This window comes from Callionymus lyra, chromosome 17 (genome assembly GCF_982586985.1).
Source record: "Callionymus lyra chromosome 17, fCalLyr1.hap1.1, whole genome shotgun sequence".
Classification (NCBI taxonomy): domain Eukaryota; kingdom Metazoa; phylum Chordata; class Actinopteri; order Syngnathiformes; family Callionymidae; genus Callionymus; species Callionymus lyra.
Genome location: NC_141834.1, coordinates 4,615,777 through 4,628,494, shown reverse-complemented (window position 1 = coordinate 4,628,494; position 12,718 = coordinate 4,615,777). Strand labels below are relative to the sequence as shown.

At 43.0% G+C, this 12,718-nt stretch overlaps 3 protein-coding genes across 4 annotated transcripts; 2 read left to right on the top strand and 1 right to left on the bottom strand.

Annotated features, from left to right (window-relative positions):
* Positions 1–2,941: 2,941 nt before the first annotated feature.
* pnp4b (purine nucleoside phosphorylase 4b) lies at positions 2,942–7,369 on the top strand. Its single transcript, XM_087812443.1, has 7 exons — positions 2,942–2,994; positions 4,675–4,847; positions 4,906–5,009; positions 5,113–5,288; positions 5,871–6,061; positions 6,138–6,217; positions 7,185–7,369. The coding sequence occupies exons 1-7, from the start codon at positions 2,975–2,977 to the stop codon at positions 7,317–7,319; spliced, it is 879 nt and encodes a 292-aa protein (XP_087668569.1). The 5' UTR covers positions 2,942–2,974; the 3' UTR covers positions 7,320–7,369.
* Positions 7,370–7,442: 73 nt separating this feature from the next.
* On the bottom strand, positions 7,443–11,112 carry decr1 (2,4-dienoyl CoA reductase 1, mitochondrial). Of its 2 annotated transcripts, none has more exons than XM_087812738.1 (10): positions 10,999–11,112; positions 9,552–9,745; positions 8,949–9,006; positions 8,805–8,891; positions 8,591–8,738; positions 8,417–8,516; positions 8,282–8,354; positions 7,787–7,933; positions 7,671–7,733; positions 7,443–7,612 (listed from the first exon to the last, which is right to left on the bottom strand). In XM_087812738.1, exons 1-10 carry the CDS (start codon positions 11,047–11,049, stop codon positions 7,553–7,555), a joined length of 981 nt encoding a protein of 326 aa, XP_087668864.1. In that variant the 5' UTR covers positions 11,050–11,112; the 3' UTR covers positions 7,443–7,552. The 2 variants fall into 2 exon arrangements, with proteins under 2 accessions (XP_087668864.1, XP_087668866.1); XM_087812740.1 differs by having other exon boundaries at positions 9,552–9,739; positions 10,999–11,050.
* A 277-nt stretch (positions 11,113–11,389) lies between these two features.
* pmvk (phosphomevalonate kinase) lies at positions 11,390–12,563 on the top strand. Its single transcript, XM_087812931.1, has 5 exons — positions 11,390–11,707; positions 11,828–11,891; positions 11,953–12,105; positions 12,167–12,296; positions 12,352–12,563. The coding sequence occupies exons 1-5, from the start codon at positions 11,613–11,615 to the stop codon at positions 12,519–12,521; spliced, it is 612 nt and encodes a 203-aa protein (XP_087669057.1). The 5' UTR covers positions 11,390–11,612; the 3' UTR covers positions 12,522–12,563.
* Positions 12,564–12,718: the final 155 nt, after the last annotated feature.

Here is a 12,718-nt window from a genome sequence, read left to right as displayed (position 1 = left end):
TTTATCTACAGCGTTTCATCTGTAAGGATCTGATAAGATCGACTATATTTCTCGTTACAGTTATGTTAGGATGAGTAACGGCATCTGTCACATGCCTGCAAAAACTCTTCAACTAACAAAGGAAAATAAAATATATTGTTTTAACTCCTACTATAACTATATGGTCACTCATGGGCAGAGATGTATGCTGATGAATCGTCTAATAGATGTACAGAATAAATTGAACGATAAGGTGAACTTAAAATGGTAAAGTCAAAGGAAGCATCCGAAAGAGTACACAGGGCATACATTAAAAAACAATAAATACACGTTACTCATCTACAAATGAGTTAAAATGACAAAATCATATTACCTTCAACACGAAGATGCCACAGACATTTTCATGTGATTGCCTAGAACAACCCTAAAGTGAGATAAAATAAACGGCACACTTCAGTAGAACAAGTTGAAACAATCATTGAACGTACACATGGTTTTACAAAAACACCTCAATGTCTCTTCCAAACTTCTCTTTCAATGTCCCATGATTTACAGCCCGACAAAGGCTTTTCAAATATGTATAGGGCTAGATATTTAGATTGATAAAACTTTATTGATTCCATTGGAGGTCACCTTCGGGAAATTGTTTTGTGTCCGTTAACAAACGGTGTTATATGGATTGGAAGTATTTTGGCTCAAATGCAGTGGATTATGGCCGCTAGAGGGCGACCTTCCGCCGACTTGGCCATGTTTATTTATTTCATCATCTTAACTTCATTATTATTTCATTCATTTTATTATACCAGTACGTCATAGTACATTGTGTCTTTTCTTTATTTCCGTCTTTTATCTGAACAAGGAGCATATTATTAACATTGGCTGTCAAAGTGTTGATTTCTACACGAAAAAATATTTAGTTTAGACCACTAATTTCAATTGTTCCTTTGCATGGTATAGGCAGATAAAAATGTACTGTCACAGAGAGCCCCACCTTCAATATTTCCAGCGAATAATCATTAAGCCTGCCATTTGTATTCTAAATCATGTTTGTTGTATTTCAAGTCCTGACCGTCCATTTTCTAAAATCACAAGTGATGATCTTAAGTTTGAGCAAACAACTGTTTTTCTTGGTTATACTTCACCCACTGGACTGCTAACAACAACGTTTTTACTGACAGTTAATCAATAATTATGTAGTACGCGTTTATGTTAACTTTATATTGTTACACTTGTTCCAGTTCTTGGTTATATGATTTCAGTTTTAAGTTACTTCCATTTATTAATTAAAATACAGTATTAAATCTTTTTTTTTCTGCTGAGAATTTAAAGCACTATTTCAATCATTTTTTTCTAAATTACTTATTTCCCCCCTTAACTTTTTAAATAATAAATTCTAGATCTGCCTCTCCATATAGCTCCGACATCTGTGAATAGTTTGTATCTGATGCCCTTCTTCAAGTTTAGAAAACATTCTTACATCATACTTTCTTGGTTCACTTGTGCTTCACTTATTTCCTGTTTCAAACTTGCTTTAATTCAACATTTGCTCAGTGGGATATTTTGTCTTTACCTGCTACATTTATATGATTATTTCCTTTTTATTTTCATTGATTTGCATAAGCTTCTCTTTTACTTCCTCTTTTACTTTCCTCACAAATATTATTTGAACAGTGTACTTTAAAAAAGGTTTGAGCTAACATGTCTGCATTTGCCTCCTTTGTGATAGCAACAATTTTATTTGGACTCTGGATATCCATGTCCTTTTTATCCATTATTTTAGTGGCGGCAGCACTGTATACGCGTGGTGGCCTTAACTATTCCGAACCAAACTGGACTGAAACCATTCAGAAACACTCGGAAAGGCACAAAAAAGGGATCCATAGAAACACATACTGACACATGCACAGATACACTCAAACAGACACAGAGAGACTCACACACAGATACAGAAAACACACAGACAACCACACTTTTAATAAATATAATGACTAGTATAACCTAGTTAAACAAGTTCAATTCTTCTCTTCTTCCATCTGTCTTCCAAAAAACAAAAAAAAAGGACACAAAAATTATTTTTATGCTTAACAGGCACTTTTGTCCAGAACCAGCTCACGGCCACTGTGTGTGGGGGGGTGTTTGTGTGATAAAAGTCCACACTCTCTTGAGTCGCCATAGCAACATTCAGACCATATGAGGTTGCTGAACTTCCCACCCCTTTGGATTGGACTCTGGTCCACTGCGACCCTGGTTTACTAGGAGAGATACTCCTCTGGTTCAGCTCCAGTCAACAAGTGTCACGAAATGGCTCTTAACAGGCCGTTAAAACTGTTAAAGTGATAGTTCACCCAAAATTCAAACTACACTCATTTTCTACTCCCCCTCTTGTCGACCAAGGGTTGGGATTATTTTCAGTGTAATCTGTATTTTTAGTTATTGACAGAAATGGCCATGCTATTGTAGTACGTATGATCGATTGCCTTAGTTTTCATCTTCTTCCAAAAAGACACTTAAAAACAACTCAATACCTCCATGGTGCTCGTCCTTAACGTTCATCTTGTATTGAAGCCTCGACAAAAGGAATTGTTCCAGAAAAACGTCTATATTTTAAGCTTGTTTTGAGCGGGCGCTGCTATGCTAGCTGCTAGACCAACATCCTACACTGACAGGAAGTACTTTTGGGTATTGTGAGAGTTCCCAGTCTACTGTCTACAGTAGGAGCCCTCGCAATATATTTGGGTGGAAATGAAGACCTCTGAGCTCCAGTTGCCCCATTAAAATGAACTTAAATGTTTATAACTATAACTATAAAAAGGAACCGATTACTCATCCCAACCATTAGAACATTGGACTTTTTGGTGAACTATCTCTTTAATTCTCTTTACATTAGTCGCCAGGTTTCCTGCAGTTGAAAGGTCGCATGGGTTGATGACCTCGTCCCTATTTATTGAGCTGCAGCCAATCACAGTGCAGCAGGTTTCTGTGGACGCTTGCAACGATGCACGCGAAGGGAAAATGGTGAGAACTTATTGTCTTTGACTTAATTTTGATTTTAGTCGATGAAGTGGTGAAAACCAGCAACAAAAGCTAGACATGTTGAAGTCCACTCGAGTTTTCCAGTCAATTTACTACTGACTCAGCTTTTTTGGCGGGTTAACTAAACCTGATTTACTAGTCGCTGTTGTAGTACCACAACATTGACACAAATGGGGTAATTGTCAGAGCTACAGGAGAGCCTATTCACCCTTCTAAGCATGGTTGGGTAGTCTTTTTGCAACTTACTAGAAAAAGCAGCATTTACCAGCTTGCTGGCTGATAAGCATTCAGAGCTAGAGTCATATGACTAGAGAGACCTGCTGTGTCATCCGTAGTCAAGTCAAAGAATAAGTAAATAAATGAGTCAGTGGGTTAATAAAAAAGGCAATAAGTCAAATTGTCAATTGGTAAATACCTCAAAGAAATATTCTGTAAATCAAGTCCGAAAGTGATGAAATCAGTACGCTAGTAAATAGCAAGTCAGTTAATGATTTGAATATTTAGTTCCCTTTCCCGGAAAGTTTCTCCCCGAGGTCAAGTTGACACTGCACAGCAAAAAATCAAGTCCCAATATATATATATATATATATATATATATATATATATATGCATCATGTACCTGCGCGAAACAGACAAGGACATCCACAGCTAGCCCTGCAACGTTAAGACTGACTCTCCACTGTCCAAGCATGGGAGCGAGTTCATCATGTCTACACCTATTGGAACAACACCAGTAGTGTACTCACCAGGATAACAGTAGAATGTTTGTCGACAAGAGCAGTGCATGTAGTTTTGTTATTGGTGACTAGGGCATGGAAGAGTTTTCCAACTTGGGTCCAACCAACCATTCATTCAGTAAGATCACCTGTGTCTAGTTTAAGTGGAATCTCTGTTCTTGCTATGTTGTGTTGCACTTGGATGAACTGATTACAAGAAAGCTCTGTCTGCATTTCGGGGGGGCACGTTGGTCTAGGCCCTCCTGTCCAGACTCTCAATGTCATTCGTTAGCTCACAAAGAGGTTCCCTAGCTTGTTAAGGTCTGTTGGCAAGTTCTGATCCCAGGACACTGGGCTGGTCACAATGTCCAAGTTATCTCTGCAAAGCCTCAACAAGCTCATAGTAGTCAGTTCTCTCTTCCAGACTGAACAACAGTAAACATGCCAATGCATCATCTGTCAGACATAGGGCCAGCTGCGATGCTTTATCAGTTTGTGACCAACCAGCTGCCAGAGCAAGAAGTTTAAATATTGCATGGAAAACTTGCCAGTCTGTACTTTGGAGGTTTGCTTGGTGCTCTGCTGACATTAGCGTTGTTTGTAGTTTCTGGATGCCCATCCTTTAGGGATGGTGAGTGGTTTGGCTGTGGTTTGTCTTTCCCTCCACTGGTTGTCAGCAGAACCAAACCCTGCGTCCGCAGCCACACACATACTCTTTAACTTCAGGACGGACTCTATTTCCGTTCAACATTGAAATGTTCACTTGTGACACCTGTTTTGGAGTAAAAGACTCAAGAAGTAGACAGTTATAATGCACTTTGTGTCAGTCCAGGGTAAGTCATATGTATAAGTTGGTGAATGAGTTGGTAGGTAAGAAAGTGAGTCAGCAACAACTGTGTCCGTGTCAGGTGAGCTGTCAGTCACGTCATCACATGTCGTTCTCCAGCTGCTGCTCCTTCGACGACTACCAGCGGACCACCGAGTGGCTCCTGGATCAGACGAGCCATCGCCCAAGGGTGGCGGTCATTTGCGGGTCAGGACTGGGTCTTCTGGCCGACAGCGCCACCAACAAGCAGATCATCAAGTATCAGGACATTCCCAACTTCCCTGTCAGCACCGGTGAGTCAGTCCTGTTCACTCTCCTCCTTGAAGCAATGCCATCATTGCTGTCCTACAGTAAAGGGTCATGAGGGCTGCCTGGTGTTCGGGCTGATCGAGGACACGCCTTGCGTCTTCATGAAGGGACATTTTCATCTGCATGAGGGCTACTCTCTGTGCCAGGTGAGCTCAAAACAGTTAGCTGGTTAACAGCTAACCATATGTGTCTCTGCAGTGACACATAACGGCTCACTGTAGAACTGGGATTTAATCCGCTTGACCTCAGGTGACCTTCCCGGTGAGGATCTTCAAGCTGATGGGTGTGGAGATCATTCTGGTCACCCATGTATCCGGAGGACTCTGCTCTGACTTCAAGGTTGGCGACATCATGATCGTCAAAGATCACATCAACTTACCGGGCTTTGCTGGACAACATCCACTCTGTGGACCCAACGATGAGAGGTGAGGGAGGGATGACAGGATGTTGAAGGAGTGACGAAGAATTGAAGAAAGTGGTGATAAATTGACGGATGAGTACTGAACATGATGATAGACTGATGGAGGAGGAATGAAAGTGACGATGGAGGGATGAAAATTATAGGAAGTGTAAAGGAAGTGATCGAGGAGTGGGATTAACTGAGTAGTGATGAAGGAGTGAACGTGAAGTGATGGATTGTTGGGGGAATATTGAAGAAGTGATGAGGGATTTAGGAAGTGATGGATAGTGATGACGGTGTGATCTGGAGTGATGAAGTAGTAACAGAGAAGTAATTGAAGTGATTGGAGTGATGAAGGGGTGATAGATCATAGATGAAAGTGATGGAGAAGTGATAAAAAATACAGTAAATGGAGGAGTGACAGAGAAGTGATGACAGATTGATTAGGAGTGGTGAAGTAGTGATGGAGAAGTAATTAAAGGTATGGAAGTGATTGAGCATTGGTAAAAGGGGTGATGGAGAAGTGATGAAATGGTGACAGTGATGATGGAGAAGAGATGGAGGACGGACCAGAACACGGAGCATGTGACCAATGGACTGTGTGCAGGTTCGGGATCCGGTTCCCCTGCATGTCAGACGCCTATTGCAAGGACCTGCGGCGCCTGGCGGTGCAGGTGAGCACGGAGTTGGGCTGCGCTGGCTTCATCAAACAGGGAGTCTACTGCATGGTCAGCGGGCCCAACTTTGAAACCGTCGCAGAGGCCCGGATGCTGCAGATCCTCGGATGTGACTCTGTCGGTGAGAGAGCGATGGAGGTCATGTGACCACACCTGACCTCTATCAAACACCTGGTGACCACAGATGTGTCCAACAGGAATGAGCGCCGTTCCTGAAGTGACGGTGGCCAAACACTGCGGCCTACGAGTCCTCGGTCTGTCCCTCATCACCAACATGGTTAGTACCTGTGTGTCTGTGGTGTGTAACAGGTGTGTGTGTGCCCAGGTGTGTAACACTTGTCAGTGTGCAGGTAATTATCGGGTATTGTCCAGGTGTATAACAGAATATCATTCATCCAGATCATTGTTATCCATGAGGTTCGAAAACTAATGATAAAAAAAAACTTTAGTCCTTTTGCGTATCCAATCACAGTAGGCACGACGCAATATCAACCAATCAGAAGCAACGTAAGGCGGGTCTTTCATCACAATGTACTACTCACACAGGTATACTAGACAACAGCATGTGGTCGAGTCAGCATAACTTAACATCATTCTGCTGTCAACCTTTAAGTTGTTTGGGTTTCAGCATCAGATTTGGAGCTAAATTTTAAACTAAATTCTCCAAACACCATTCAGGAGGAAATAAACTCCCCACTTTCAAATAAAAAGCAAGGTTCCATCTGCCTTCATTATCGTCTCAGATCTTTAAAATGTTTTTAAGATTTCAAATAATATTTGAATGTAGACTTTTTGAGAAATTAATAACAACCTGAAGAATCCTTCTCTCAAGGTGTAGGTCTGTAACGTGTGTGTGGTGTTTGTAATGTGGGTGTGAAGATCATTGTGATGGTAATAAGGTGGGCACATAGGTAACAGGTATTAGTGCAGGTTTGTAGGGTAGTCTTTTGTTGTCATAGCAACATATACAAACGAAAGTTTGAAACTGTTTCTGCATAATTATTAAAATGTTTTTAAAAATGTTAAATAATTATTTTTTAAATGTACACTACAGTGGTAAAAACTACAATATTAAATAGTCAGGAGGGCCTGTAGTGGGTGAGATGTTAAACTGTCTACTACACTACAATGTTGTCCTTTGAAATGTGTGCAGGTTTGTGACGCCTTGTAACAAATGAATGCAGGTCTGTGTAGGTTTGTAATGTGAGCGTTTGTAACAGGTGTGCGTTTGTGTGTGTTTGCAGGTGTCTCTGGACTACAGGTGTGAGGACAAGGTCAACTATGAGGAGGTTCTTCAGAGCAGTAAGATGAGATCAGAGATTCTGCAGAAACTTGTCGTGATGCTCATCACTCGCTGTCAGAGCATCAACATACACTAATACATTCACCTGTCATTGTGCATGAATAAAGTGTCTCCATGACAACATCATTTGACAGCATCCTCCCTCCAAACCTGCTGTTGCTGCTGCCACCTGGTGGCGGAGTCACATAACAACATAAACTCGGTTGAGTGACAGACTTTAATGCGCTGTTGTTCAAACAGATAGTTGTGACATTCACACTTTGGTCACATGACCACACAGATTGTAGACACATCACATGAGGCATCTGTTCAGGACCCCTTAGTTGCCTTGATCATCTTCTCCAGCAGATCCCACTGGTCCTGAGGAACCTGCAGCGATGACATCACTGATCAGCTGATCACAAGCAGGAAGAGACTTGAGACTCACCGCCTGCAGAGAGTTGAACTCCCCCGCCATCATCACGTACTCGCCTCCATCCAGGCGCACCACCTGCAGAGACTCTGATGTGACATCACAGCTGCAGAACCACCACAGTCACTCACCGCTCCAGACATCCACGTGCTGAAGTCGCTGGTCATGTACGCCGCTAGGTTAGCGATTTCCTGCGGTGTCCCGAAACGTCCCGTCGGCATCCGCTTCAGCATCTGATCAGCAAACTGTCCGGTCGGGTCCAGACGACTGAAGGCGCCCTGAACACACAAGTGTCTTTATCATCATCACCATTATCTTCATCATCATCATTTTCATTATCACCATTATCATCAGCACTATTTTCTTTACCAAAAATATCATCGTTGTTATAGTATTATCTTCCTCAACATTATCAACAGCATCATCATCGACAACAACGTTGCCATCAACACAATTATCTTCACCAAAAACATCATCATAACTATCTTTATCATAAATATTATCTTCATCAACCATACCATGGCCATCATCACTATTATCTTTATCAAAAACATTATAAATATTATCTTCATCAACATAATCATCACTTTTCTCTTCATCTTCATCATCAACATTCTCTTCATCACCTTGGTCTGGATGGGTCCTGGCTGGATGATGTTAAAGCGGAGCCCATAGCGCCCCCACTCTGCAGCCAGAGACCTGGAAACAGATCAAGGTAATTATGGGATAAGAAGCAGCCAGAGGTCGAAGGTCACACTGACTTGTGAAGAGCTTCCACGCCGGCCTTTGCTGATGCACTCGGGACCACAAAACCAGAACCAGACTCGGCATAGATAGTGGTGATGGCGAGGAAGGAGGCGCCTGCACAAGCATAAACACAAATACCATCTCCAACGTCACGTGTGGTTTATTACTATCAAGTAGTGACCTCTGACCTCTCTGGCATTTGATTAGCCTCTTGCCAAGCTCCAGGGTCACGTAGGCCGTTCCGTTCAGAACGATGTCAGTGATGGTCTTCCAGGCGTTCGGTGACAGACGTTCTGATGGAGAAATGAAGTTTCCTGCGGCGTTGTTGATAATCACCTGCAGAGACCGGCTGTGATGTCATCAAAGTCTGTGCGTGTATGTGAATGTGTGTGTGCGTCTCACATCAGGCAGGCCACTGAGACTCTCTATCTGGTCGATGGCGGCAGTGACAGCTTTCGGGTCTCTGACGTCACACTGGACGGCATGAACCTACAGAGCAGTCACACTGAGACTTAAAGCATCAGAACTCCAGGTCCAGGTGCTCACCTTGTTGCCAGTCTCCGAGCTGATCTCTTGTGCAGTCTGCTGCAGAACGTCCAGCTTCCTGAAATCAATCATCATGTGAGTGTTTGTGAACACATCATGTCTCGTGTTGTCAGGGACTAACAAGTCAAGTACACGACGTGTGACTCCAAAACATACCTGATTCCTTTTTGTCTACCTGCTGATTTTTTTTTTGCTTTCAAATCATTTTATTTTTAAACCAAGTATACAGTTCAGTTAAGTGTGGCTAAAATTAAATAATTAGAATTTTACAATTTATAATTAACTCAAATATTGCAGCGTTTTTTATTTTCCTGTTGCAATTAAACTTCCGTCCACTAGAAGGCTCTGGCCATTCCGTCCTACGCAGCTAAAGGGTTAGGGTTAATTTTGCAAAATCCCGTTTACTGGTCGTTTACTGAGGACGGCAGGATACAGTTGCCTTGAGAAGATTAAAGTTGATGTTTGGACATCTATTTAGTCTATCACAATATTGCAATATCGCAGTATCACAATACATCACTATATAGCGAATAGTTGTCCCTGTATTGTGCCAGGCATCGTATCACCAGATTCTTTCCAATACACGCCCCCTAGTGTTCTGACCTGCTGGCAATCACACACTGCGCTCCGAGGTGGGACAGCGTGGTGGTCATGGCACGACCCAGTCCGGTCCCTCCTCCAGTGATGAGCGCCACCTTGTTTTTGAAACTTCCAGGCGGCAGCATGACGCCGGCAGACGGAGGGAAATGGACGGCCTGAGGAGCCGTCCGTAGTGCCGCTGAGCAGTGCAGCTGTGACTGAGACACAGAAGACAACATGAGCAGGAGCGGCGACAGATGAAGCTTCATAACGGTCGACCAGAGACTCAAAACCTTTAGTCGTCTGGTTTTACATCAACATCTTTAGAAGCTCTGGGGGACATATTCCCACACCACACTTCAGAATTTTCATGCTTATGTTTGCTAATTAAATACTCCTAAAATTATTTCTTTCTATTTAAGGAACCAGGCCATTAAAAGCAACATTAGGCGGGTCTAGGCTTCTATCTTTCAGTACATCACCAATACACAACACTGAGACATTGGGTTAGGTTAACTTAACAACATTTTACCACAACAGCGCCGACATTGTACGGCATTCAAGTTATCCGTAGTTCAGGTTTCTCCGGTTTTGAACCGCGCTTCAATTCAGGTTTCTCGCGCAACTTGGCGGTAATATTCCTAAACGCCATTTAGATGCAGGAAATAAACTTCCTGCTTCCAAATGTAGAGAATGTAATCTTCCTTTTAATACTTGGGATAAAACTTGATTATCAAGTTCATAATCAGTACTGTTTAAAATACACTTTTTTTGTTATTTTATTGGTTTTCGTTATTATTAATTATTTTCACCAGTTAATAGGTTACAGATCATTTAAATGTAAGTAAGTAATTGATATAAGATGTTTCTTGAAGGAGTCAGTAGACTCCATCTTAAGACCTATTTATTTGTGCAGGCTTTTCCTTGATTTTCTGGAACTCCTGTGTTGTTCGCAGTATTATCTTGATCTTTTAAGTATATCTTTTATTGAGTATTGTTTTGATTGTTTAAGCGCTTTGTTATCCTGGTCTGGAAAAGCGCTCTATAAAAATAAATAAAAACATGTCATTTTAGCGGTTAGGCTCATAATGTATGTAATTGTCAAAGACGACAGGTTTATGATGCTATAAATCAATAGTTAACCAAAGACAGACTCAATGACAGCCGCAGATCCCATTAGAAGATGAAGACAACACAAAACAAATCACTACATTTTAATGTGGCCCTTTGTGAAATGTATTATTTAATAATCATATTTAAACCCCGACAGTTAGGTGACCACAGTTAAGTTGAAATATTCAGAAAATAAATTAGCTGTATTAGGACAATAAGCGCATGCGCAATTCATCAATTAAAAGAAAGTAGGTAAAAGGTTAAAACCGTCAAAACCGATTCTTAACAAGACTGGCGCTCGAGCTGAGACTCTGAACTCTTCACGCGTCTTCATGTCACTACATTACGGAACGCTCACCCCCTTTAGTGAAGTTTGAACGAACTTTCTGCAAAACATCGTCGCCGCCATGTTTGAAAACCTTTGACCCAGGAGGAACCACCGGAGTTGGTTCACACGGGGGCGCGCATCCTCTTCTGCGCGCGCTCGAGCGTGACGTCATCAGGGATTGACTACCATACGCCGAAAATCAAACGTAATCACTGTTAATTGAATACACAACTTATTTTTCTACCGTGAATTACGTGCACTCAGCTTAACTTCAAATGTTTATACTTGTTGTCGCTCACTTCAACAAACACTCCTCGAGCAGTTATAATGGTTCCGTCCGCGCGTGACGTCGCTGCTGAGCTGTGAGCGTGTAACCGTAATGTGTAGAGCACAGCGACCTACAAGAATATTGCGACTTTATTCCGGCTATTTCCTCTCCCTGACACCTGTCAGTCATCGTCACACCTCAACATCAAACCAAACTGAGACTATCAAAAACGGTCAACTTTGTTTCAACCCGCTCGGGCAGAGACCAGTGAGAAGTGTTTTTCCTTTAACTCGGACAGTTACGGTACCGGTGCTGTGGCGTGACACTTGGAAGTTACAGGTTCGAGACCAACTCCTCATCTGTCCCCTGCAACGCCATGGAGATCTGCGGTTCCGAACCCAAGTTGGTTTTGGTTTTCAGTGGCAAACGAAAGTCCGGGAAAGATTATGTGACGGATCTGATCCAGAATCGGTAACTTTATTTGTTGCATGTCACAGTAAATGATTAGAACCGAGACAGCGTCGTGTCAGGGGTCCTCTCCAGGTCGCCCAGTCCAAGACCAAAAGACTAACGCTGACTCTCGTCCTACAGACTAGGACCGGACGTCTGCTGCGTGCTACGTCTCTCTGGACCCCTAAAACACCAGTACGCTCAGGTGGGTCCGTCACCATGACAACGCCTTCATCAGCGTGTTAAACTACTACAACCGTTTGTAGGACCACGATCTGGACCTAGAGCAGCTTCTGGGACCAGGTGCCTATAAGGAACGGTACCGGGCCGACATGATCCGGTGGGGAGAAGAGAGACGCCTACAGGACCCAGGGTTCTTTTGTCACCTGGCAACCAGGGGGGCGATACAGCCTGTGTGGGTGAGACTCGGGTGATGGGTATAATGGTCTGTACGGACTGAAGACCCATGTGTTCCCTCAGGTGGTGAGTGACGCCCGGCGGTTGTCAGACCTGAATTGGTTCCGGACCAGATACCCCGTTCAAACCAAATGTGTAAGGGTCCAGAGTTCAGAGGTCACCAGAGCTCAGAGGGGGTGGAGCTTCACAGAAGGTGTGCGACATATTTTCAACCAGTATCTTCACTTACTTTAACTCCTGCTCCTCAGGCGTGGATGATGCAGAGTCCGAGTGCGGGCTGGACCTCGGCGTGGAGTTCGACTGGATCATCACTAATGAGGGAGACGCCGCCTCACTGGAGGAGCAGCTGAGACCCATCCTGACACTGGCTAGAGAAGCACAGAGACACACACCAGGAGAGAAGTTGGACCGGTCCTGACACCCGTCAGCCATGTGACTGAATGACGGACACATGTGACAATAAAATCCTCTTCACACACACCTAAGCAGGAGCATTTCTTCTCCCTCTGGTCCCATCACATGTCTCTCTGGACACATGACTGGTCTTTAGTGAAGTGACAGCATTTTTTAATCTCATCAGGACATCAATGATCACCAGTTACCAATTTGAAACAT